At 37.1% G+C, this 27,928-nt stretch overlaps 1 protein-coding gene across 1 annotated transcript in view; it reads left to right on the plus strand.

The window, feature by feature from the left end:
* The window catches only part of LOC129516126 (disintegrin and metalloproteinase domain-containing protein 5-like), a 130,279-nt gene that overhangs the window by 65,294 nt on the left and 37,057 nt on the right, over window positions 1–27,928 (plus strand). The window contains exon 14 of the mRNA XM_055335463.1: window positions 3,769–3,964. Within this exon, the coding sequence (XP_055191438.1) occupies window positions 3,769–3,964 (196 nt within the window). The remainder of the gene's footprint in view (window positions 1–3,768; window positions 3,965–27,928) is intronic.

Raw genomic sequence — 27,928 nt, forward strand, 5'->3', positions numbered from 1 at the left:
GTAATCTACTTATAGTCTTATATGGCTTCCCTTGTATATGATGAGTTGCTTTTCTCTTACACTTTCAAAATTCTGTGTGACTGAGTTCTGACAATTGATTTGTAATGTGTCTTTTGAAGACCTCCTTATGTTCAGTATATTTAGAATTCTTTTGGATTTTATGTACATTTTCCTCTCTAGATTTGGGAAATTGTCATTATTTCTTTACATAAACTTTCTGCCCTTTCTCTTTTACTGCTTCCTTCTAGGACTCCTATAGCACATATGCTGTTTCTTTTTATGTGTTCTATAAATACCAGTTAGGGTTTAATCTTTTTCTTTTTTTGTTCTTATGACTGGAAAATTTTAAATGATTGCTCTTGAGTTCACTATTCTGTTTGATCAACTGTGCCCTAGAAGCTTTTTAATAAAATTTTTTAGTTCACTCGTATTCTTCAGATCCAGGATTTCTGTTTGGTTCTTTTTTAAAAAATAATTTTTCTTTGTGAAACTTTTCATTTTTTTTCATGTATCATTTCCCTGATTTTATTTGTCTTTCTGTGCTTTCTTATCTGAGCTTAAGGTGATTATTTTAAATTTTTTGTTAGATTTGTTTGTTTCCATTTCTTTCATTTGTCTTCCACAAGAGCTTTGTTTCATTCCTTTGGTGGCATCATGTTTCCTTGATTCTTTACATTTCTGGAAGCCTTGCGTTGCTGCCTTCACATTTGAAGAAGTAGCCATCTCTTTCAGTGTTTAGTAATTGGCCTTGAGAGAGAAAGAAGCCAATCACCAGTCAGCTCAGCTAGATTATTGGGGGGTCTCTCAGACCTTTTTTAGGAGTGTGCTTGTTCCACTCTTCTCCTAGGGTTGTTCCACACCTCCTAGGAAGTGAGAGATCAGGATTGTACACCGTCTTTCAATCCCAGAAAGCCAGTCTGGCTATGGAGAGCCTCTCATAAATTTTCTCTAGTTCAGTGCCCTAAAGTGTTCTAAGTTGTACAATTCAGCAGAGTCAAGCCAGGGGCTGATATCCATGTGTTGGCTGCAGGATTGCGCCCACTTATTGGAGGCTCATGTGTGTCATCTGCTGGAGAATTTGGAGTTCCGGCCACATGGTGTGAGCATGGAGTGCTGGGGGTATTTGTTGGCTAGTTGTGGGTGTCCTCAGATGAAGCATCCTGTTGGTTCATGGATGAGACTCTTGCTGCATCTATAAGCCAGTTAATTGGATATGTGGCTGGTTCACACACTGATTGTTGTGAACTCCCATCTCTTTCCCCTATTCCTAGGTGTTCCCAGACTATTTAAGTATGCCAAGTACCTCAGTGTTCTGAGTGGAGTGAGACAAAAGAAGTCTCATGGGCAGTGTTTTGTAGTGCTTGGAAAACCATGTTCTCATTACTTTAATTTTTCTGTCAGATAAATCACCAGCCAGGACAGTCTCTCTTAGCATTGAACTGTGCCACCTTTTGGGAGGGGTGATATGGGTAAAGTGAAAATGTTCTTCTTACCAACTTCCAATACATCTACTCTCAGACTTTTTGCTTCACCTGAGACTCGAACCTTTCAGTCAGATTATCTCATTCATGGTAGTTGTTTAAAATAGGCATTTCTATGTATATGCAGCCAGGAATCTCCTATTCTGACGTTTGCTGATGTACACTCCTCTTTTTTTTCATTAGTAGGCACGATTTAGTCATAATTATTCATATTAAATATAACTTTAAAAAAATTAACTAACCTATTGAACACAAGCAATATAGCAGATTACCAAATTCTCCATCATTGTTGCACCTAAAAGTAATAACTTAAACCAGATTCATATATCAACAGAGATGTGTGAATATCTGCTGTTAAAACTGGAGTAGTAGTTGTGATTCTCATTAGTCCTTGGGCCTAATTATCGATATGATATATAGCTCAAACTATAGTTTTCTTATATACACAGTACTCTCTTTATGATGCAGTCAAGACTTGTGTGTTGGTCAGAGGCAATAAATTAACCATCCACTCCTCATTTAGTTGAGTAAAGGGACATAGTCCTGACAATGAATTGCACATTACATGTACAGACTGACAGTCTTGACTAGAATAAAAATAAATTGAAAAGAAAATTAAAAAAACATAAAAAGATTTTAGGAGAAAACATTCTTAATATTTAGGAGGAAAAGGGAGTCATCCATTTTTAGGGCCATTTTGGAATTAAGGAGCAAAGAAAAGAAACATGAATACCTTTTTATATGAGCCAGGAGGATGATAAAACTTGGTTCCAAGACCATTTGAGGAAAGAGATTTTAGGAACTGGGTATTTATACATATTGAAAAAGAAGTTTGGTGAAAGAATTCAATCTGGAAAGGTTACACATTCTATGATTCCAAATACATTCTGGAAAAGGACTGTAAAAACTGGTTGCCAGGAACCGAAGGGGAGATGCATAGGCAGAGCATGAAGGATTTTTAGGGCAGCAAAAATACTCAGTATGATACCATAACAAAAGATACATGTCATTATACATATGTTTAAGCCCATAAAATGTTTAACAATGAGAAAGAACTTTCATGTAAACTATGGACTTTGACTGATTATGATCAGTGTTATGTAAGTTCATTGATTGTAACAAATGTACCACTCCAGGCAGAAATGTTGATAAGAGGAGGCTTTGTATATGTGGGGCAGGAGTTATATGGGAAATCTCTGTACTTACCCCTCATATTTTCTGTGACCCTCAAACTGCTATAAAAAATCAAAACAATAGAAGAAATTAGAATAAATGTAATATTGCCATTTATATATATTTATAAAATGAAGCATATTTCAAAGAAACTGGTATTAATATTTTTTTATTATGCTTATATGTATTTTCCTTTAGAAATAATTTTGATCATTTATTTTTATTTGAATGCTAACTACATAAGCTCGGGTGACTCAAGCATTGTTTTGTCTTCCCACACATCACTTGAAGAATTTGTGTCAGAATTGCTATATATAGCAAATATTTGTGACAACATGGAAAAAAGTATATAGAAAACCTATTTTGGGGATTGATAAATGTTATAGAAGCTAGGCCTCTAGAATCTTTGAAAGCTAGAACAAATTTGACCTAGTTTGCATGGGATACTGATGATAGCCATGAAGAATTGGGGCTTAGGTTGAAGAAAGGGTTTGTAGTGATATTTGGAAGTTTGTGGCAAAGACACATACAGAAAGGAAATACTGTAAGGTATCAGCTAAAGAGTAAGTGCTGAAGAGATCAGAGGTATATAATTAGGGAAGGTTTTTTTTATAGTTGTTTGTAATATGACATGTGAAGTAAATCTTTTCCTGTGTGTCCTTAAAATCTACAAACTTTTTTCTAAATGCTTGTGACCCATATGTATTATTTTGTAAATGGTTGCTGATTTCTGCTTGAAGGGACAGCATATGGAGAAACCAAAGGCTGCCATGTAAGCATAGCCATAATGGATCTAAAGTAATTTTTAAGTAGTTTTTATATTAATTACTTATTAATTTTTATATTAATTGCTTTTGTCTTTTTTATAATTATGGCAGTCTACTTATCTTTGAATTTCCCAATTCTCTCACAAGTGTTACCGGCTCCTTTTTCCACAGTAAATTTAATTATTTAAATTTCCACGCAATGCTTAAGTAGTTAACAAGATCATTTGTTTTCTCCTTGCTCTTAGCAACTTAGAAAAAAAGATAAATGAAAAATTAAAGCCTGAAGGAAAAGGAAACTGAGTATCACTGATGCATAATCTTTTCTTATGTTCCTCTTTCCCTGCTAGCTAAGACCAGGTGGTATACCGTGCAGGAAATCTTTGGATGAATGTGATTTCACTGAATACTGCAATGGGGTTTCCTCACACTGTGTGCCTGACACTTATGCACGCAACGGACAAAGTTGTGAATCTGGTGATGCCTTTTGTTATGAGGGACGATGTCGGACAGCTAGCAAACAGTGTAAAAAATTGATTGGTGGAGGTAATGATCAAAACTTTCTTCTTTGTTCCTAAATTCTGATTATTCTAAGCTTCATTATTCACTTGTATAGGACAAAAATGTAAATATAATTTGTTAATGAGTGAAATCTTGCCTAGTGTGTCTTAGTGTTAAAGGAAATAAAATTTTCTTGATTCTGAAAAGCAAAAAACTCCTTAATTTACATGGAATTCTTGTTTGCAAAGGAAGAAAACTCAAGTGGAAATGCAGCTTCTCAGAATATTATATAGAATTGGTGGTGGTGGTGTTTAATTTAGGCTTAAATGAAACATGGGGTTTGACTAGAACAAAGCAGGACTAATAACTAATTGGGTGGATTTCAAGTGTTGGTGTGTGCTCAAACGGACTTGCTCCTGAGTGAGTGTTTCAGTTTATGACCTGTCTAGTTCAGTTTAATAGCTTCCTATAAATGTATAGATCATTAGCTTCATTGAAATATACAATTTCCTGAATATATATAGTTCATATTCTTTGAGAGAGTAAAGTGTTTTATCTCAGTCCTCCATTTAGGCCTTCCTTAGACAGGTCATAGGTATTGTATACCTATGTAAGTATTATGTAGATCTATGTGAATGACAGGAATTTAAGGAGGAGATGAGGTTTTGGTGATAATTATAATTTTGTTCTGCTTTTCTATCAGAATCATAGTTGCGCTGTCTGGCAAGACAATGGTGACATTAGACTAGTACATAAACATAATTGAGATATAAACAAATGGCCAGTAAAATAAGTAGAAACAGATCCATGATTCAATATTTCCCTAAGTAAAATTAGGAAATTAAATTTCAGTGCTAGTCAGATAAACTTAGATCCACATAGTGGGATGTCAACTAGGTATACCTCAAGTTATTTATCTTGTTTACTGTTTCTTTAGTAATTTGAGTGATTTAAAGCTCTCTATGAGAGCTTCAGGTGTTCAAGTACAATAGTCTTCTCCCAAAGTATTAAAAATTTCTTGGAGGCAAGTATAACATTTGAAGCATCTTGATTTTGAAGTAATATCTCTTCAGTCCTATTGACTATTTATGTTAATGCATCTAGGATATGATAAGTCAGGGCCTGATTAACAGTTAGCTTTTGTATTTATTTTTGAAAAACAATCACATTTTGTGAGCATTTTTAGGGGGAAAAGGAAATTGATAATTTTGGAGTTGAAAAATTTTTCTCAACCATAACTGTATTTCAATCCAAATTAACTAAAATTCTTTAACTAGGTCATCTGTGATCTGTCATGGACACTGGTTAACCAGAATGGTCTTGAGTTCTGAAGAAGGCATTAGCTTTCCAAGATAAGAATAACATGATTTATAGGCAACAGCCAATAAAAATCTTCTTGCACATAGCTCACACAAATCAGTATGTGCCACTAAATTATTAGTTTCTGGCCAAAATATGCTTATGGGGTAAAATGTGTGTCCTTTTCTAAGTTCCTTAGCACATTTTCTTTTTGTACAAGTCTAGCTCCTACGGCATACTCTTCAGTGTTATTTCTGCACATGCAGAAACTTAATATTTAGGTATAATATAAAATGATGTTAAAGTTTTAGCATCATTTAGTTTGTGGTGATGTTTATCTTCTAAAAGGGAGGAAATCTCATTAGTTGTAAAGTCACATACATTATTAGGGGTATTTGTCATGAAATTAGGTTGTGTAACATCTGAAGGAATGTGGGTGCAAACCCAACAGTCACATCAGGGTTTCTCAGTGTCAACATTATTGATATTTTGGGCCAGATAATTCTTTGTTGTGAGAGGTGGGAATGAGGGAGATTGTCCTGTGCATTGTAGTACATTTAGCAGGATTCATTACCTTTGCTTTCTAGACCCAATGCCTACAGACATTTTTGGTTTTTACAACTGGGAAAGGACTCTTACTGGCTTCTAGAAGGTAAAAGTCAGGGATGCTTACTAAATATCCTACAATACCCAGAACAGTTCCTACAACTGTGTTACCTGCCCCAAATAAGAGTCCATATTATTAATTGTTTTCTGGCTGTCTTGTTTCATTGGGAGAAAAACATTTATGAGTCATGTATCTGATAAGAAATTAATATCCAGAATATATAGAAAACTCCTAAAACTCAACAATAAAAAGCAAACAGCTCAATTAAAAAATGGGCAAAGAACTTGAATAGAATTTTCTTCAAATAAGATAAGAAGCTCAACACTTCTAATCATTAGGGAAATATAAATCCAAACCATAAGGTTTTGATATCATTTCACACTCGTTAGGATGGCTACAAAAACAACAGCAGCAGCAGCAGCAACAGCAACAACACAAAGACTCCAACAAGGATGGGGGCGTATGTAGAAAAATCAGAACCCTTGTACACTGTTGGTGGGGATATAAAATGGTACAAGCTGCCATGGAAAGTAGATGATTGTTCCTTCAAAATTAGAAATAGAATTACTATATGACCCAGCATTCCCATTTATGAGAATATAACCAAAATAATTGAAAGCAGTGTCTGGAAGAGGTATTTGTACACCCACGTTCATAGCAGCATTATTGACAATAGCTAAAATTTGTAAGCAATCCAGGTACCCATCAATGGATGTATGGAAAAAGAAAAATGTGATATATACAAACAATGGAATTTTATTCAGTATTAAAAAGGATAGAAATTTTGTAATATTTTACAGCATGGATGGATCTTGAGGACAATTATGCTAACTGAAATAATTAGCCAGTCACAAAAAGACAAGTACTCTATGATTCTGATATGAGGTACCTCACATAGTCAAAATCATAGACGTAGAAAGTAGAATGGTGGGGCACCTGGGTGGCTCGGCAGTTGAGCATCTGCCTTTGGCTCAGGTCACAATCCCAGGATCCTGGGACTGAGTCCCGCATCAGGCTTCCCTACCAGAAGCCTGCTTCTCCCTCTGCCTGTGTCTATGCCTCTCTCTGTGTCTCTCATGAATAAATAAATAAAATCTTTAAAAGAAAAAAAGAAAAGAAAGTAGAATGGTGTTTGCCAAGGACTTGGGAGGAGGAGGAATGGAGAGTATAGAGTTTCACTTTTATAAGATGAAAAGTTATGAATGGATGGTAGTGATGGCTACACAATGTGAATGCATTTAATACCATTAAACAATACACTAAAAAATTGTTAAGATGGTAAATGTTATTTATATATATATTTCAACACAATAAAAAATTTGTGGAAAGAAAAAAATCCAATTCATTTTATATGTAGACATTATCTGTTTAATATTATTTAAAATAATTCAAATAAAAAGGTTTTTAAAAAAGATTTTATTTATTTATTTGAGGCAGACAGGGAGAGAGTGCATGAGCAGGGGGAAGGGCAGAAGGAGAGGGACAAGAAGACTCCCTGCTGAGCAAGGGGCCTGATATGGGGCTGAATCCCAGGACTCTGTATCATGACTTGAGTGGAAGTCAGAAACTTAACCTACTGAGCCAACCAGGCATCCCAGCTAAAATGTTTTTAAAGCTTTGTTGCATTATTTCCTTACTCTGAAGCCCATTAAGTAATTAGTGTTTTGCTCTTTTAACATCATGCTTTGCGTGTTTACATCTAAATCTTTAATTTCTTAAAGCTTGGGAACTATTTTCTTCCATCTTCTGTTCTTCCTTGAGTGTCAAAATAGATGTGGTATATAATAAATCTATGTGGATTTTTAATTTTAAAAGAGGCACAAAAAGAGAGATGTCTTATGCCAGCATAATGCAGGCATTACTATCTTTAGCATTTTTTCTAAGGCAGGGCTAGTGGTCATGAACTCATTTAGCTTTTGTTTGTCTGGAGAGATTTTGTCTCCATTTAATTTTTGAAGGACGTTTTTGTCTGATATAATTTTCTTTGTTGGAAGCTTTTTCTTTCAGTGCTTTGAGTATCATCTCACTGCCTTATGGACTGTAAAGTTTCTGTTGGAAAATTTCCTCATAGTCTTATGGAGGTTCCTCTGTATGTGTGAACTCACTTTTTTTCCTACTCTCAAATTCTCTCTTTGTTTTTGAATTGTGACAATTTTATTATAATGTGCCTTGTTATGGATTTCTTTGAGTTCACCTTATTTGAGGTTCATTGATCTTTCTCCATCTGGATATCCATTTCCTTCTTCCAACGTGGGAAGTTTTTAGCCATTATTTTTTTGAATATGCTTCCTGATCTTTTCCTTCTCGATTCTTTTTCTGGAACTCTCATAATGCATATATTAGTCCCATTGGTGGGACTTCTATAAGTCCCTTAGTCACTATTTCTCATTCTTTTATCTTGTTTGCTGTTCTTAATAATTTCCAGTGACTTCTTTTTGAGTTCAGTGGTCATTCCTTTTGCTTGACCTAGTCTGTTATTGAACCTCTCTAGTACATTTTTCAGTTGCTAGTGTAGTGTATTGTCAGCTTCATGATTTCAGTGTGGTACTTGGGGATCTAGATGAATGGATCAAGTCTTTGCCTCCCAGGGGGGAAGCTAAGAGCTGGGATTATTTATCCATTCATTTGGTGGTTAATAGAGGGAGTACCATTCATTGGTAACTACTAGCTCAAGCTGCTACTCCTGTTGTCCCTGGGCATCTAGACAGTTCAGACCAAACAGAGCTCCCACAACTGGAAGACGGATTCCAGATATTTGGGCAGCTCCCTTGAAAATGTATGCATGTTCGACCTCCAAGCAGATCCTTCTCTGCTGGGTGAAACAGAGAGCTAGATGGTCTCTTCCTGCTTGTAAGGTACTGCATTGTAGTAAGGTCTCTGACAACAGGGTGTCTTGAATCTCCCTACTGGCTTTGGCAAGTCTGGTTTTGCATTCTCCCAGAGCAAAAGGGCCTTTCATTTAATTTAGGGTTCATCACAAAGAAAATTAATCCATGAGTTGAAGCTGAATTGGTGAATTTGTGAATGTAAAGGAGAGTCCAGGGCTTCCTACACTGGCATGTTGCTGGTGTCTTTTTCCTCTGGAATATCTTTTCCCTCTAACATGATCAGGGTATAATTGACATATAATGTTGTATAAGTTTAAGGCATGCAACATGTTGATCTGATACATTTATATATTGCAAAATGATTATCACATAGCATTGCTTAACACCTCCATCCTGTCATATAATTACCATTTGTTTTTGTGGTGAGAATTTTGAAGATTTACTCTCTCAGCACCTTTCAAGTATGTAATACAGTATTTATAAGCTATAATCAACATGTAGTACATTCGATCTCTAGAATTATTAGTATTATAACTCGAAGTTTATACCCTGGACTAATATTTACCTCTTTCCACTACCCAAAGCCCCTGATAACCACCAAAATGCTCCCTGTTTCTCTGTTTGGCTTTTTTAGATTTCACATGTAAGTGGTAACATATAGGATTTATTTTTCTCTGATCTATTTAATTTAGCATAATACCATTAAGGTTTATCCAGATTGTCTCAAATGGCAGGAATTCCTGCTTTTCATGGTTGAATAATATAGATATATCACATTTTCTTTTACATTCATTCCTTCATTCCTATACAAGTTGCATATATATGTTGGCTATTGTGAATAAGGCTGCAATGCACATAGGAGTGCACATACCTTTTTTGAGATCCTGATTTCAAGTCCTTTGGATAGATACCCAGAAGTGGAATTGCTGGATCATATGATAGTTCTATTTTTAAGATTTTTTTAATTTTTATTTTTTTTTTCTGTTTTTAAGATTTTGAGGAACTTCCATACTGTTTTCAATAGTGACTGTTCCAATTTACGTTCCCATCAACAGTACACAAGTATTCCTTTTTTTCCTGAATCCTTGACAACATTTGTTATTATTGCCTTTTCTGTAATAGCAAACATAACAAGTGTAAGGTGATATCTCATCGTGGTTTTGATTGGCAATTTCTTGATGATCAGCGATGTTGATCACCTTTCCATGTACCTGTTGATTATTTGTGTGTCTTCTTTGCAAAATGTCTATTCAGGTCCTTTGCCAATTTTCTAATACATTTATTTGATTTTTTTCCTACTGAGTTGTATGAGTTCTTTATATGTTTTGGATAATAGTGCCTTATCAGATATATGATTTGCAAATATTTCCTTTCCTTTTTTAGGTTATCTTTTCACTTTATTGTTTCTTTGGCTATGAAGCAGCTTTATAAAAGGTTTGATGTAGTTTAACATATATATTTTTGCTTTTGTTGCTTATGCTTTTGGTTTCATATCCAGGAAATCCCTGCCAAGGCCAATGTTAAGGAGTTCTTTCCTTGCATTTCCTTCTGGGAGTTTTATTGTTTTAGGTCTTATGTTTCAGTCTCCAATCTATTTTGAGTTCATTTTTATGAGTGGTGTAAAGTAGATGTTTAAATTCATTCTTCTCCATGTGGTTATACAGTTTTCTCAGCACTGTTTATTGAAGAAACTTTCTTTTCTCCATTGAGCTTCTTGGTACTCTTGTCATATATTAGTGGACTGTATCTGTATGGTTTATTTCTGGGCTCTTGATTCTGTTCCATTGGTCTCTCCATTTTTATGCCAATACTATACTGTTTTTTTTTTATCATTGCAGCTTTGTAGTATAGTTTGAAATATAGGAAATATATTGCTTCTAGTTTTTTTACTTTCTTGGGATTACTTTGGCTATTTGGGCTCTTTAGCATTCCATAAGTTTTTCTACATTATGATTCCACTTTTGTTTAGGACTTTTCTTGATTTTTTCTTTTGATTACTTCTTTGAACCATTGGTTATTCAGGAGTATATTGTTTAATCTGCACATATTTTTAAAATTTTCCAGTTTTACTTTCTGTTATTGATTTCTGGTTTTCTACCATTGTGATCAGAAAAGACTGTCAGTTTTCTCAAATTTTCTAAGGTTTGTTTTGTGACCTAACATGTGCTCTGTATTAGATAATGTGCCATGTGCATTTGAGAAGAATGTGAATTCTAATGTGGTTGAATAGAATATTCTGGATATGTCTGTTAGTTCCCTTTGGTCTCATGTATGATTCAAGTTCAACATTTCCTTGTTGATTTTCTGTCTGGATAATCTATCAATCGTTGATAGTGGTGTATAGATTTCCCCTACTATTACTGTATTGTCATCTATTTCTCCCTTCAGAGCTATTAGTATTTCCTTAATATATTTAGGTGCTCTGTTGTGGGGTGCATATATATTTGATTGTTATATCTCTTTAATGAATTGACCTCCTTATAATTACATCACTATCTTTGTCTCTTGTTACTGTTTTATGACTTAAAGTCTATTAATAGATATAGCTATCCTGGCTCTCATTTGATTACCCCTTTCATGAAATATATTTTGTTACCCTTCATTTTGAGCCTCTATATGACTTTAAAGCTCAAGTGAGTCTCTTGTAAGCAGTGTAGTTGGGTCTTGTATTTTTGTCTGTTGAGCCACTCTATGCTTTTGATTTGAGAATTCAATACATTAATGTTTAGAGAATTATTGATATATTCCAGTGATGTGTGGGGCCTGGAGTATTTACAAATGGAAGCATTATGGAATTACTTCATCTTTCTCCTCTTTCTGTCTATAGATATTTAGATATTAAATATTTAATATCTAGATTTTTAAAAGATTAAAATATGTTTTAAAAGATTTTACTTATTTTAGAGAGATAGAGTGGGGGTACAGGGAGAGAGGGAGAGAGAGAGAGAGAGAGAGAGAGAGAGAGAGAGAATATCTCAAGCAGATTCCCTGCTGAATGCAGAGCCTGACATGGGGCTCAATCTCAGAACCCTGAGATCATGATCTGAGCCAAAATCGAGTTGATGCTTAACTGGCTGAGTCACCCAGGTGCCCCATAGATGCTTCCTTTTAATTGTACTTGTTTTACTTCAACTGTTGCAGCCCCCTATGTGAATATATTTAGGAGTAGCTGCTTTTAATACTCTTGAATACTGGGCTTAGTGTCACTAAGTATCACCAAGTAACAGAACACTGGGTCTTCTCACCCATAAACAGAAACACAAATACCTGCCTACCTTCATTACAGTCCTGCATGGGAATAAAATGTGGTGGGAAGCGCTGGGTTATAAAATTCAAAGGATTAATAACTAAGGCAAACAGTTACATAAAAATCGACAAAATAAACACTTTTCCCCTAGAGATTCTTACAGCCACCTAAACAAACAAAGAAACAAACAAAACAAAACAAAACAAACCCAGTTACTCACTTTTTCTTGGACTTACCAGGTGAAAAATGCATTTTCTTGATGCCTCTACCTTATCAGAATCTCTACAAAAACCATTTCCATAGCAGGTCATTGCAGTTCCTGATGTGGCCAGCATTGGCATTGTCTATCTTAGAACGTGTTCCCACTGGCTTCTGGAAACAATAGGGTTGAGGTCATGTTCCAGAACGTCCCAAACTTAACTTCCAATCAATGTCTTTCATGCTTATGGTTCTTGTGGTGTTATCAGTTCAAAGCCTACAAGATGGAGACAAGAGTAAGAAGGTTGTTGCCCAAGATGCCTAAATCTTTTGGGGCCACAGGAGAGTTAGGTTTTGGAATCATAGTGGACATAGTCTTGGGAAGAAAAGAAAACTCAGGTCAGCAGTGGGATGGTCAGAGCAGTGGGCTTTGATAGTCAAGAAAACAATGCAGAAATACTTGCCATCCTAAGCCCCAAAGTTGAGCTGAAAAAGGCCACCAAAAGGATGTTGGGTTGTTCATAGTGGTGGGAGATCCCAGGAGCAATTTTGGAGATGACCTGCATTTTGCATCTTTCACTTTTCCTCCAGTGTATGGAAGCAGATGGAGCAGGTTACTGACCTAGCTCTCCAGGGCACTCAAAGGAACTGAGGGCTGATTGAGGAGCTGTTCCAATGGCAGTAAAGCAGTGTTACATGACAATGACCTATCCCTATCTAAAATATAATATTTTGTTTATCATGGATTTTTCATGCCATTAATTTTGATTTTCAAAACCATTGTTATTTGATTATTGAAGTTTTGCTCCTCTACCCTCTTAAATTTTGTACCATCTTGATCCTGGCCCTTGGATAGAGTTTGGGAGAATTAAGAAGTTTAGGTTAGATTTAATCAAATTAAATCAGAACAAATCAGTAATTTGGGACAAAGCAAAGGGAAGCTAATTACTTATTGAGTGAGTTCAAGAGTAGGCCTTTTCAAAAGACCTTTGCTGATTATGGTGGATTCTGCTCACAAATCTATTTTAACTTGTTTTATAGCATCTTTTATATAAATGGATTGTGTCAAGACAGAAAACAGTTTATTGATCATGTCCTCCAGCTATGAAAATCTGTGAAATTGCTGAAGGGACCTCCTTTGCCAGTTCATAGTGGTGACAACAAAAGATCTCAGGTTTTTTTTAAAGATTTTATTTATTTATTCATGAAAGGCACACAGAGCGAGAGACAGAGACATAGGCAGAGGGAGAAGCAGGCTCCCTGGGATCATGCCCTGAGCCCAAGACAGATGCTCAACCACTGAGCCATGCAGACATCCCAAGATCTCAGGTTTTATTACATGTGATTAACATGATCAACACAATGCACCTCTAAGTCACCAAGTCATAGTGAAAGGGTAGCTATTATTACATTAAATTTTTTTAAGCTTTTAAAATTAGGCATAACTAAGCATATAAAAGAGGTGAAGTAGATGAACATTGGTGTCCTTGATTTTAAAATTCAGTAGTTCTTTTTTTAATTGAAGTATAAGTGACACACAATGTCACATTAGTTCCAGGCATACAACATAGTGATCCAACAACTCTATACATTTTGCTATGCTTACCTCAAGTGTAGCTACCATCTCACACCATACAATGCTATTACAATATCAGCTGTTTTTCCTATGCTGTACCTTTTATCCCCATGATTTATTCATTCCATAACTGGAAGCTTGTGTCTCCCATATTCTTCAAGCCATTTTCCCATCTCCCCCTCACAACATCAGCAACGATTGGTTTGTTCTCTGTATTTATGTGTCTCTTCCTGCCTTTTGTTTGTTCATATGTTTTGTTTCTTAGATTCCATATATAAGTGAAATCATACGTATTTGTCTTTCTCTGTCTGATTTATGTCACTTAGTATACTACCCTTTCGTCCATAAATGTTGTCACCAATGCCAAGATATCATTATTTTTTATGGCTGAGTAATATTCCATTGTATATGTGTACCATACCTTCTTTAACCATTCATCTATTGATGGACACTTGGGTTCCTTCCATATTTTGGCTACTATAAATAATGCTGCAGTAAACATAGAGGTGCATATACCTTTTCAAATTGTTTTTTTTTTTACTATTTGTTTTCTTTGAGTAAATACCCACTAGTGGAACTACTGGATCATATGACATTTCTATTTTTATTTTTTCAAGGAACCTCCATGCTGTTTTCCACAGGGGCTATACCAATTTACATTCCCACCAAAGGTGCATAAGGGTTCCTTTTTCTCTACATCCTTGCCAACACTTTATTGTCTTTTTTATTTTAGCCATTCTGAGGAGTGTAAAGTGATGTCTCATTTTGCTTTTTATTTAACTTTTCCTGATGATTTTCTTTTCAGGTATCTGTTGGCCATCTGCATGTCTTCTTTGGAAAATGTCTATTTAGGTCCTCTGCTCACTTTTATTAATTGGATTTTTTTATGTTGAGTTATAGAAATTCTTTACAGAATTTTAATATTAACACCTTATTGCGTATATCATTTGCAAATACCTTCTCTTATTTAGTAGGTTCCTGTTTTGCTTTGGTGATGGTTTTCTTCATAATGCAAAAGCTTTTTATTTGGATGTGGTTCTAATAGTTTATTTCTGCTTTGTTTCCCTTGCCTAGAGGAGACATATCTAGAAAACTGTTGCTATAACCAATGTCAAAAAAATGACTGCCTGTGTTTTCTTATAGGAGTTTTATGGATTTGTACTTTATAGTTAGGTCTTTAAATGCATTTTGAGATTATTTTTGTGTATAGTGTGAAAAGGTTTTTTATTTTTATTTTTATTTTCTTTTTCATTTTCATTTTTATTCTCTTTCATGTAGCTGCCCAGTTTTTCCAGTACTATTGAAGACACTGTCATTTCCCCAGTATATTTTCTTGCCTCCTTTGTCCTAGAATAAATGACAACATAAGTGTCATTTCTGGTTTATTTCTGACCTCTCTATTATGTTCTGTTGATCTATTTTTGTTCCAGTACCATACTCTTTGGATTACTATAGTTTAGCTGCATATTTTGAAATCTGGGATTGTGATATATCCACTTTTCTTTTTCTTTCTCAACATTGCTTTGTCTATTTGAGGTCTTTCAGGGTTCCATAAAAATTTTAATATTATTTGTTATAGTGCTGTGAAAAAATCTGTTGTATTTTTGATAGCGATTACATTGAATCTGTAGGTTGCTTTGGACAGTTTGAAGATTTTACAATCCATGAGCATGGAATATATTTCCATTAATTTGTGTCATCTTCAACTTCTTTCATCAATGTTTTATAGTTTTCAGAGTATAGATCTTTCACTTTCTTGCTTAAGTTTATTCCTAGGTATTTTGTTATTTCTGGTGCAAGTATAAATGGATGATTTTCTTAATTTTTTTTCTGCTACTCTGTTATTAATATACACAAGTGCAACCAAATTTTGTGGATTAATTTTTCTATCATGCAACTTTTCTTAATTCATTTATTACTTCTAGTAGTTTTTTGGTAGGCTTTTAGTGTTTTTTATATGCAGTATCCTGTCCTCTGCAAATAGTGAGAGTTTTACTTCTCCCTTACTAATTTAAATACTTTTTATTTCTTTTCTCTTTTTTTTTTGGCATTCTTTTTTTTCTGTATATTTTTTTTTATTGGAGTTCAATTTGCCAACATATTGCATAACACCCAATTCTCATCCCATCAAGTGTCCCCCTCAGTGCCGAACACCCAGTCACACCATCCCCCCGCCCATCTCCCTTTCCTACCCCTTGTTCGTTTCCCAGAGTTAGGTGTCTCTCATGTTCTGTCACCCTCACTGATATTTCCCACTCATTTTCTCTTCTTTCCCCTTTATTCCCTTTCACTATTTTTTATATTCCCCAAATGAATGAGACCATAGAATGTTTGTCCTTCTCCGATTGACTTACTTCACTCAGCATAATACCCTCCAGTTCTATTCACGTTGAAGCAAATGGTGGGTATTTGTTATTTCTAATGGCTGAGTAATATTCCATTGTATATATAGACCACATCTTCTTTATCAATTCAGCTTTTGAAGGACACCAAGGCTTCTTCCACAATTTGGCTATTGTGGACATTGCTGCTATAAACATCCGGGTGCAGGTGTCCTGCCATTTCACTGTATCTGTATCTTTGGGGTAAAACCCCAGCAGTGCAATTGCTGGGTCATAGAGTAGTTCTATTTTTAACTCTTTGAGGAACCTCAACACAGTTTTCCAGAGTGGCTGTACCAGTTCACATTCCCACCAACAGTGCAAGAGGGTTCCCCTTTCTCCACATCCTCTCCAACATGTGTTGTTTCCTGTCTTGTTATTGTCCCCATTCTCACTGGTGTGAGGTGGTATCTCATTGTGGTTTTGATTGTATTTCCCTAATGGCAAGTGATGCTAGGCATTTTCTCATGTGCTTGTTGGCCATGTCTATGTCTCCTTTGGTGAAATGTCTGTTCATGTCTTTTGCCCATTTCATGATTGGATTGTTTGTCTCTTTGCTGTTGAGTATAATAAGTTCTTTATAGATCTTGAATACTAGCCCTTTATCTGATATGTCATTTGCAAAAATCTTCTCCCATTATGTAGTTTGTCTTTTAATTTTGTTGACTGTTTCTTTTGCTGTGCAGAAGCTTTTTATCTTGATTAAGTCCCAATAGTATCTTGCAATATGTTTCTTGCAAGAAGTTACTGTGGCCAAGTTCAAAAGGGTGTTCCTGTGTTCTCCTCTAAGATTTTGATGGATTCTTGTCTCATTTAGATCTTTCATCCATTTTCAGTTTATCTTTGTGTATGGTGTAAGAGAATGGTCTAGTTTCATTCTTCTTCATGTGGATGTCCAATTTTCCCAGCACCATTTATTGAAGAGACTGTCATTTTTCCAGTGGATCAGCTTTCCTGCTTTGTCAAATATTAGTTGGCCATAGAGTTTAGGGCCCATTTCTGGGTTCTCTATTCTGTTCCATTGATCTATGTGCCTGTTTTTATGTCAGTACCATATGTCTTGATGATCGCAGCTTTGTAGTACAACTTGAAATCCGGCATTGTGATGCCCCCAGCTCTGGTTTTCTTTTTCAATATTCCCCTGGATATTTGGGGTCCTTTCTGATTCCACACAAATCTTAAGATGATTTGTTCCAACTCTCTAAGAAAGTCCATCGTAGTTTGATAGGGATTGCATTAAATGTGTAAATTGCCCTGAGTAGCATTGACATTTTCACAATATTAATTCTTCTAATCCAGGAGCATGAGATATTTTTCCATCTCCTTATGTCTTCCTCAATTTCTTTCATAAGCGTTCTGTAGTTTTTAGGGTATAGCCCCTTTACCATTTTGGTTAGGTTTATTCCTAGGTATCTTACACTTTTGGATGCAATTGTAAATGGGATTGACTCCTTAATTTCTCTTTTTTCAGTCTCATTGTTAGTGTACAGAAATGCCACTGATTTCTGGGCATTGGTTTTGTATCCTGCCACATTGCCAAATTGCTGTATGAGTTCTAGCAATCTTGGGGTGGAGTATTTTGGGTTTTTTTTATGTACAGTATCAAATCATCTGTAAAGAGGGAGAGTTTGACTTCTTCTTTTCCCATTTGAATGCCTTTTATTTCTTTTTGTTGCCTGATTGCTGAGGCTAGGACTCCTAGTACTGCGTTGAATAGCAATGGTGAGAGTGGACATGCCTGTCATGTTCCTGATCTTAGGGGAAAGGCTCCCAGTGTTTCCCCATTGACAATGAAATGGCCTGTGGGCTTTTTGTGGATGGCTTTTAAGATGCTGAGGAATGTTCCCTCTATCCCTACACTCTGAATGGATGCTGTATTTTGTGAAATGCTTTCTCTGCATCTATTGAAGGATCATATGGTTCTTGTTGTTTCTCTTGTTGATATGATCTATCATGTTGATTGCTTTATGAGTGTTGAATCAGCCTTGCATCCCAGGGATAAATCCCACTTGGTCAGGGTGAATAATCTTAATGTACTGTTGGATCCTATTGGCTAGTATCTTCTTGAGAATTTTTGCATCTGTGTTCATCACAGATATTGGTGTCTAATTCTCTTTTTCGGTGGAGTCTTTGGTTTCGGAATTAAGGTGATGCTGGCCTCATAAAATGAGTTTGGAAGTATTCCATCCCTTTCTATCTTTCAGAACAGCCTTAGTAGAATAGATATTGTTTCTTATTTAAACATTTGATAGAATTCCCCTGGGAAGCCATCTGGCCCTGGACTTTTGTGTCTTGGGAAGTTTTTGGTAACTGCTTCAATATCCTCCCTGGTTATCAGCCTGTTCAGGTTTTCTATTTCTTCCTGTTCCAGTTTTGGTAGTTTGTGGTTTTCCAGATATGCGTCCATTTCTTCTAGATTGCCTAATTTATTGGCATATAGGTGCTCATAATATGTTTTTAAAATCATTTGTATTTCCTTAGTATTGGTTGTGATTTCTCGTTTTTCATTCATGATTTTATTAACTAGAGTCTTTTCTCTTTTGTTTTTAATAAGGTTGGCTAATGGTTTATCTAACTTATTCTTTTAAAGAACCAACTTCTGGTTCAGTTGATCTGTTCTACAGTTCTTCTGGTCTCTACTTCACTGAGTTCTGCTAGAATCTTCATTAACTCTCTTCTGCTGGGTGTAGGTTTTATTTGCTATTCCTTCTCCAGTTCCTTTAGGTGCAGGGTTAGCTTGTGTATTTGAGTTTTTTCCAATTTTTTGAGGGATGCTTGTATTGTGACATAGTTCCTTCTCAGGACTGCTTTTGCTGTATCCCAAAGATTTTGAATGGTTGTATCTTCATCCTCATTAGTTTCCATGAATTTTTTTAATTCTTCTCAAATTTCCTGGTGACCCTTTCATCTTTTAGCAGGATGATCTTTAACCTCTGCATGGTTGGTTTCTTCCAAATTTCTTCTTGTGATTTAGTTCTAGTTTCAAAGCATTATGGTCTGAAAATATGCAGGGGACAATCCCAATCTTTTGGTATCGGTTGAGACTGGATTTGTGAACCAGTATGTGGTCTATTCTGGAGACAGTTCCTTGTGTACTTGAGGAGAATGTGTATTCAGTTGCATTTGGATTTAAAGTTCTGTAGATATCTGTGAAATCCATCTGGTCCAGTGTGTCATTTAAAGCTCTTGTTTCTTTGGAGATGTTGTGCTTAGAAGACCTATCGATTGTAGAAAGCGCTACATTGAAGTCACCAAGTATAAGTGTATTATTATCTAAGTATGTCTTAACTTTGGTTATTAATTGATTGATATACTTGGCAGCTCCCACATTCGGGGCATATATATTGATGATTGCTAGGTCCTCTTGTTGGATAGATCCATTAAGTATGATATAGTGTCCCTCTTCATCTCTTACTACAGTCTTTGGGATAAACTTTAATTTATCTGATATGAGGATTACTACCCCAGTGTTCTTTTGAGGACCATTTGGATGGTGGATTGTTCTCTAACCTTTTATTTTCAGGCTGTAGGTGTCCTTAGGTCTAAAATGAGTCTCTTTTAGACAGCAAATAGATGGGTCTTGTTTTTTTATCCAGTCTGAAACCCTGCATCTTTTGATGGGATCATTAAGCCCATTCATGTTCAGAGTTACTATTGAAAGATATGAATTTAATGTCATCATAATACCTATTCAGTCCCTGTTTTTGTGAATTATTTCTTTGGGGGTCCTCTTTCTTTTACAGAGTCCCCCTTAATATTTCTTGCAGAGCTGGTTTGGTGGTCACATATTTTTTCAGTTTCTGACCATCTTGGAAGCGCTTTATCTCTCCTTCCATTCTGAATGAGAGCCTTGCTGGATAGAGTATTCTTGGCTGCATGTTCTTCTCATTTAGGACCCTGAATATATCCTGCCAGTCCCTTCTGGCCTCCCAGGTCTTTATGGAGAGGCTGCTGTTAACCTAATATTTCTCCCCATAAATGTTAGGGATCTCTTGTCTCTTTTGCTGCTTTAAGGATTTTCTCTTTATCTTTGGAATTTGGAAGTTTCACTATTAAATATGGAGGTGTTGAATGGTTTTTATTGATTTAGGGGGGGATCTCTCTATTTCCTGGATATGAATGCCTGTTTCCCTTCCCAGGTTAGGAAAGTTCTCAGCTATGATTTGATCAAATATGCCTTCTGGTCCTCTGTCCCTCTCAGCGCCCTCTGAAACCCCAATTAAACATAGATTTTTCCTTCTGAGGCTGTCATTCATTTCCCTTAATCTCTCCTCATGGTCTTTATTGTTTTTCTCATTTTTCCTCAGCTTCCTTCCTTGCCATCAACTTGTCTTCTATGTTACTCACTGTTTCATCTACCTCATTAATCCTCATCATTAGGACCTCCATTTTGGTTTGCATATCATTTAATTGATTTTTAATTTCAGCCTGATTAGATCTAAATTCTGCAATCATGAAATCTCTTGAATCCTTTTTTCAAGAGCCACCAGTAGCTTTATAATTGTGCTTCTGAATTGGCTTTCTGACATCGAATTATAATCCAAATTCTGTAACTCTGTGGGAGCGAGACTGTTTCTGATTCTTTCTTCTGTGGGATGTTCTTCTTTCTAGTCATTTTGTTCAGTGCAGAGTGGCTAAAAACAAGTTGCACTAGAAAAAGGAAGGGAAAAGAAAAGAAAAAAAAGAGGAGAGGTTCTATATATTGTAAATCTCTCGGCTTCCCCTGGAGCTTTCCAGGGCTGCTTGGTCAAGAACTTGCTCTTCCCCTGTCCTTCCAGCTGGTCTTCTCAGGGAAGGGTCTGCTGTGATGATTCTCAGGTGTGTGCACCTGGGGAAGCTGCCCCGCCCCCTGCCAGGTGCCCGGCTCAGTGGGAGCTGTTTATCCTGTGAGGCCCCTGTTCCCTGGCGACCCCACCCCGTACCAGGCACAGGGTGACACAAGGAGGAACAACCACACTGGCGGTGGCCAGGTCTCCAGCCCTGGAGTCACTTCCCCCAGTAACTACCGCATCTCCCAGTCCTCCCTGGCCTGGATGTTCCCGGGGCGGGGGTGCTGACCACAGCTTGGGGGCGCCGGGCGGCAGGAGAGTCCTCGCTGACCTGTGCCCTCCCCGTCTCCACCTGTCCCGGGGAGAGCGCAGGATCCTGGGCGGTGCCCCCCATCGCCCTGGGATCCGGGGCCTGTGCTGCTGGAATCGCGCTCTGGGGCTGCGGCTCCCGAAGGCAGCAGGGCGCAGACCCTCCGCCCGGAGCCGCTGCCTGAGCTGCTCCCCAGGCCCCGCTGGGCGCGCTCCAGCCCTTGACCGCGCTTGGCCTGGGGTCTGTGGCGCCCTCTCCCCCTGGGCGCACCTCCTCTGTTAGTGACCCCGGCAACCTGGGGGCTCCACTGCCCCTCCTGCCATCCTGCTCGAGCTCCCTGCTAAGCGCCTTTCTGATCCGGAAGAATCTGGTGCGGAGTTTTAAAGTTCCTGCTTCTCCAGGACTGGGCTTTCCTGTCCCGGGGGCTTTTGCCGCTGGGCCTTAGCCTGGCTCCTCGAGGGCCCTTCCCCCACTGGATTCTTTCTTATATTTTTTCTTGCCTTTCTACCTTGTTACAAACAAAAACTCTTCTCTCTGTAGCGTTCCAGCTGTTCTCTCTTTAAACCTCAGGTCAAATTCGTAGGTTTTCAGGATGATTTGAAAGTTATCTAGGTGAGTTGTTGGGGATAGGTGACTTGGGGACCCTGCTCCTGGGCCATCTGGCCCCGCCCGCCCATATCTTTTCTTGTCTAATTGCTGTGACCAGAATTTCTAGGAATCTGTTGAATAAAAGTGGTGAGAGTGGGACATTCCTGTTTTATTCCTGATCTTGAGGAAAATTACTCAGTTTCTCACCATTGGATATGATGTTAGCTGTGGTTTTTTCACAGATGACATTAATTGTATTGGGGTATTTTCCCTCTAAATCCACTTTGTGGAGGGTTTTTATCAGGAATGGATGTTTTACTTTTTCAAATACCTTTTCTGCATCTAATGAGATGACCATATGATTTTTATCCCTCATTTTAATAATATAGTGTGTCATATTGATGGATTTGTAAATATTGAACCATCACTGCATCCCCAGAATAAGTCCCACTTGATCATGATGAATGATCTTTTTCATATATTGTTGAATGTGATTTGCTGATATTTTGTTGAAGAGTTTGCATGTATGTTCCTCAGAACTATTAACCTATACTTTTACTTCTTGTAGTGTGTGTGGTTTTGGTATCAAGGTGATGATGGCTGGAATAGACTGTATTTGAAGCTTTCCTTCTATTTTTCAGAATTTTGAGGAGAATAGATATTTATTCTTTAAATATTTGTTAGAATTCACCTATGAATCCTTCTGGTCCTGGAATTTTATGTTTTGGTAGTTTTTTGATTATTGATTCAATTTCATTACTATTAATTGGTGTGCTCAGATTTTCTATTTCTTCTTAATTCAGTTTTGATAGATTTTATGTTTCTAGGAATTTATGTGTTTTTTCTAGGTTGTTCTGTAATTTTTCATAGTAGTTTCTTATAATTCTTTGTATTTCTGTGGTGCCAATTGTTACTTCTCATGTTTTAATTCTCCCTTTATGTATTTGAGTCCTCTTTTTTTCTCAATGGGTCTGACTGAAGTTTTATCAATTTTTTTATCTTTTCAAAGAACCAACCAGCTCTTTATTTCATTGTTTTTTAAATTATTTTTTCATTTATTTCTACTCTTATCTTTCTTCCTTCCTTCCTTTAATCAACCTTGGAGTTTGTTCTTGCAAGTTGGAATGGATGCAAATGGAGGGGTCCCAGGGCTCTGTGCACAGAAGGCACCATGGCAGGATAGCTGATGCTAAGGTTGGTGCAGGCCATGTTGTCCCTGGTTACTCCATGCAGATGGTATTCTTGCAGGATAGCTGGAGCAAGGCAAGGCATGGGCTGGGCATTACCTGGGCACTTTGTGCAGGAGTTGCTCTTATGCAGTGGCTGGAGCTGAAACAAATGTGAGCTGGGAGGCCCCAGAGCTTTCTGAGCTGGGGATGTTCTGGCAAGCTATCTATAGCCAAGGTGGCCTGGTATGTTCTCTGGGTGCTTTGCATCTGTGTCACATTGGCAAGAGGGCTGGAGCTGTAGTGAGCACTGACTGGAGGTGTCTTGGTGTGCATAGTGCTTGAGCCACCTTGGAAGGATTGCTGGTGATGGTGTGGACTAGGATCATGGGGGTCACTGAGGTGGTAAGCCAAATAAGGAACTGAGGCTCCTCTCCTGTCCATAATTAATTTTTATATTTACATTGAATTTGCCAACATATACTATAATACCCAGTGCTCATCCCTTCAAGGGCCCTCCTTAGTGCCATCACCCAGTCACCCCATCCCACCCCATCCCATTCGTCCCCTTCTGCAACTCTTTCTGTTTCCCAAAATTAGGAGTCTCTCATGATCTGTCTTCTTCTCAATTTTTTCTCCACTCAGTTTTCCTCCTTTCCTTTATAGTCCCTTTCACTGTTTCTTATATTCCCCATAGGAGGGAAACCATATGATGATGGTCTTTCTCCAATTGACTTATTTCAGTTAGCATAGTACTCGCCAGTTCCATCCACATCAGAGCAAATGGTAGATATTCGTCCTTTCTGATAGTTGAGTAATATTCCATTGCGTATATATACCACATCTTCTTTATCTATTCATCTGTTGAAGGACATCGTGGCTCCTTCCATGGTTTGGCAATCAGGGACATTGGTGCTATAAAACATTGGGGCGCAGGTGTCCTATTGTTTCATGACATCTGTATCTTTGGGGTAAATATGCAGTAGTGCAATTGCTGGGTCATAGGGTAGCTCCATTTTTAACTTCTTGAGGAACCTCCATACTGTTTTCTAGAGTGGCTGTACCAGCTTGCATTCCCACAACAGTGCAAGAGGGTTCCCCTTTCTCCACATCCCTGCCAACATTTGTTGTTTCCTGTCTTGTTAATTTTCGCCATTCTCACTGGTGTGAGGTGGCATCTCATTGTGGTTTTGGTTTGCATTTCCCTGATGGCAAGTGATGTGGAGCATTTTTTCATGTGCCAATGGCCATGTGTAGGTCTTCTTTGGAGAAATGTCTGTTCATGTCTTCTGCCCATTTCATGACTAGATTGTCTGTTTCTTGGGTGTTGAGTTTGATACATTCTTTACAGATCTTGGATACTAGCTCTTTATCTGATATGTCATTTGTGAATATCTTCTCCCATTCTGTAGGTTGTATTGTAATTTTGTTGACTGGCTGTTTCTTTCGCTGTGCAGAGAAGCTTTTTATCTTGAAGAAGTCCCAATAGTTCATTTTTGCTCTTGTTTCCTTTGCCTTCATAGATGTGTGTTGCAAGAAGTTGCTGTGGCCAAGTTCTTGAGAGGTTATTGCCTGTGTTCTCCTCTAGGATTTTGATGGATTCTTGTCTCACATAATTTAGATCTTTCATCCATTTTGAGTTTATCTTTGTGTATGGTATAAGAGAATGGTACAGTTTCATTCTTCTCCATGTGGCTGTCCAATTTCCCCAATACCATTTATTGAAGAGATTGTCCTTTTTCCAGTGGATACTCTTACCTGCTTTGTCAAAGATGAGTTGGCCATAGAGTTGAGGGTTAATTTCTGAATTTTCTATTCCGTTCCATGACCTATGTGTCTGTTTTTGTGTAGGTACCATACTGTATTGATGATCAGAGTTTTGTTTTTGTTTTTGTTTTTTTTTAATAAATTAATTTTTTATTGGTGTTCAATTTACCAACATACAGAATAACACCCAGTGCTCATTCCTTCAAGTGCCCCCCTCAGTGCCCGTCACCCATTCACCCCCACCCCCTGCCCTCCTCCCCTTCCACCACCCCTAGTTCATTTCCCAGAGTTAGGAGTCTTTATGTTCTGTCTCCCTTTCTGATATTTCCCACACATTTCTTCTCCCTTCCCTTATATTCCCTTTCACTATTATTTATATTCCCCAAATGAATGAGAACATACACTGTTTGTCCTTCTCCAATTGACTTACTTCGCTGAGTAATATTCCATTGTATATATAGACCACATCTTCTTTATGAATGGATAGCCTTAAGTGGCTTTACTGTAGCAAGTGAGAAGGGCATCTTGACATCTTTTTGATTTCCTCTTCCCTGGGTTTTTCTTTCCCAGCAAGGGAGTTTTCCCCTGATGTGATATTCAGAGTTTTGTAATACAGCTTGAAGTCAAGCATTGTGATGCCCCCAGCTTTGGTTTTCTATTTCAACATTCCTCTGGCTATTTGGGGTCTTTTCTGGTTTCATACAAATCTTAAGATTATTTGTTCCAACTGTGAAGAAAGTCCATGGTATTTTGATGGGGATTGCATTGAATGTGTAAATTGCTCTGGGTAGCATAGACATTTTCACAATATTCTTCCAACCATGAGTATGGAATGTCTTTTCATCTCTTTATATATTCTTTGATTTCTTTCATAAATATTCTATAGTTTTTAGGGTATAGATCCTTTACCTCTTTGGTTAGGTTTATTCCTAGATATCTTATGGTTTTGGATATGATTATAAATGGATTGATTCCTTAGTTTCTTCAGTCTCATTATTATTTCTTCAGTCTCATTATTAGTGTATGGAAATGCTACTGATTTCTGTGCATTGATTTTGTAACCTGCTGCATTGCTGAATTGCTGTACAAGTTCTTGTAATTTTGGGGTGGAGTCTTTTGGGATTTCTATATATAATATCATGTCATCTATGAATAGGGAGAGCTTGACTTCTTCTTTGCCATTTTGAATGCACTTTATTTTTGTTGTTGTTGTTGTTGTTGCCTGATTGCTGAGGCCAGGACTTCTAGGACTATGTTGAATAACAGTGGTGAGAGTGGACATCCCCACCATGTCCTGAACTTAGGGGAAAAGCCTTCAGTTTTTCCCCATTGAGAATGATGTTTGCTGTGGGCTTTTCAAATATGGCTTTTATGATATTGAGATATGTTCCCTCTATCTCTACACTTTGAAGAGTTTTAATCAGGAATGGATGCTGTATTTTGTCAGACGAGTTCTCTGCAACTATTGAGAGGGCCATATGATTCTTGTCTTTTCTTTTATTAATGTGATCTATCACATTGATTGTTTAATGAATTTTGAATCACCTTTCCATCCCAGCAATAAATTCCACTTGGTCCTGGTGAATAATCCTCTCATGTATTGTTGAATCCTTAGTGAGAATTTTTGCATACATGTTCATCAGGGATCTTCATCTGTAATTCTCCTTTATGAATGGGTGTCTTACGGTGGGGTGTCTGGTTTTGGGATCAAGGTAATGCTGGCCTCATAGAATGAGTTTGGGAGTATTACCTCCACTTCTCTCTTTTGAAATAGCTTTAGTAGAATATTTATTATTTCTTCCTTAAATGTTTGGTAGAATTCTCCTGGGAAGCCATCTGGCCCTGGACTTTTGTGTCTTAGGGGGTTTTTGATGACTGCTTCAATTTTCTTACCAGTTATTGATCTGTTCAGATTTTCTATTTCCATTTTGGTAACTTATAGGTTTCCCAGGAATGCATCCATTTCTTCCAACTGCCTAATTTGTTGGCATATAGTTGCCTATAATACATTTGTAAAATCCTTTGTATTTCCTTGGTATTGATTGTGATCTTTCTTTTGTTTGTGATTTTATTAATTCGAGTCTTTTTTTTCTTTTTAGTAAGGCTGGCTAGGGATTTATCTATCTTATTAATTCTTTCAAAGAACCATCTTCTGGTTTTGTTGATCTGTTTTACAGTTCTTTTGGTCTCCACTTTATTGATCTCTGCTCAAATCTTTATTATCTGTCTTCTGCTTGGTTTTGGCTTTGTTTGCTGTTCTTCCTACAGTTCCCTTAGTTGCATGGTTAGCTTGTATATTGAGTTTTTTTCCAATTTTTTTGAGAGAGGATTATATTGTTTCTATCTTGGAAGGTCTTCATCTCTCTTTCTATTCTGAATGACAGCCTTGCTGGATAAACTGTTCTTGGATGTATGTTTTTCTCATTTAATACTCTGAATATATCATGCCAGCCCTTTCTGGCCTGCCAGATCTCTGTGGAGAGGTCTGCTGTTCATCTGGTATTTCTCCCCATATAAGTTAAGAATTTCTTGCCTTCAGCTGCTTTTAGATTTTTCTCTTTAATCTTTGAAATTTGCAAGCATCACTATTATATGTTGCGGTGTTGGTCATTTTTTTGTTGATTTTGGGATGGGTATCCTCTCTATGTCTTGGATATGAATACCTGTTTCCTTCCCCATATGAAGGAAGTTCCTAGCAATGATTTGTTCATATATATTTTGTGGTTGTCTCTGTCTCTGTCTCTCTCTCTCTCTTTCTCCCCCCATCTTCTGGAATCCCAATTAGACATATATTCTTCCTTCTCAAGCTATCATTTATTTTCCAAAGCCGTTCCTCATGGGTTCTTGTTTTTCTCTTTTTTCCTCAGCTTTCTTATTATCAATTTATTTTCTATGTCACTCACTCTCTCTTCCACCTCATTAACCCTAACAGTAATAGAATCCAGTTTAGATTGCATCTTAAAGTATTTTTAATTTTGGCCTGATTAGAGTTCAGTTCTGCAGTAAGAGAATTTCTAGAGTCTTTTATACTTTTTTCCAGAGCTACCAATAGTTTTATAATTGTACTTCTGAATTGTATCTCTGACATGCTACTTAAATCCATATCAAGTAGGTCTGTGGCAGAGTATTACTTCTGGTTCTTTCTTTTGTGGTGAATTATTTTAGTCATTTTTTCCAGTGCAGAATGGCTGTATGAGTGAGCAGAGTTAAAAAATATCTCCCTGTGATGCTTGCCAAGTAGTCACATAAACTCACCAGACCCAAAGTCAGCCA

This window comes from Nyctereutes procyonoides, unplaced genomic scaffold, assembly GCF_905146905.1.
Source record: "Nyctereutes procyonoides isolate TBG_1078 unplaced genomic scaffold, NYPRO_anot_genome, whole genome shotgun sequence".
NCBI lineage: Eukaryota > Metazoa > Chordata > Mammalia > Carnivora > Canidae > Nyctereutes > Nyctereutes procyonoides.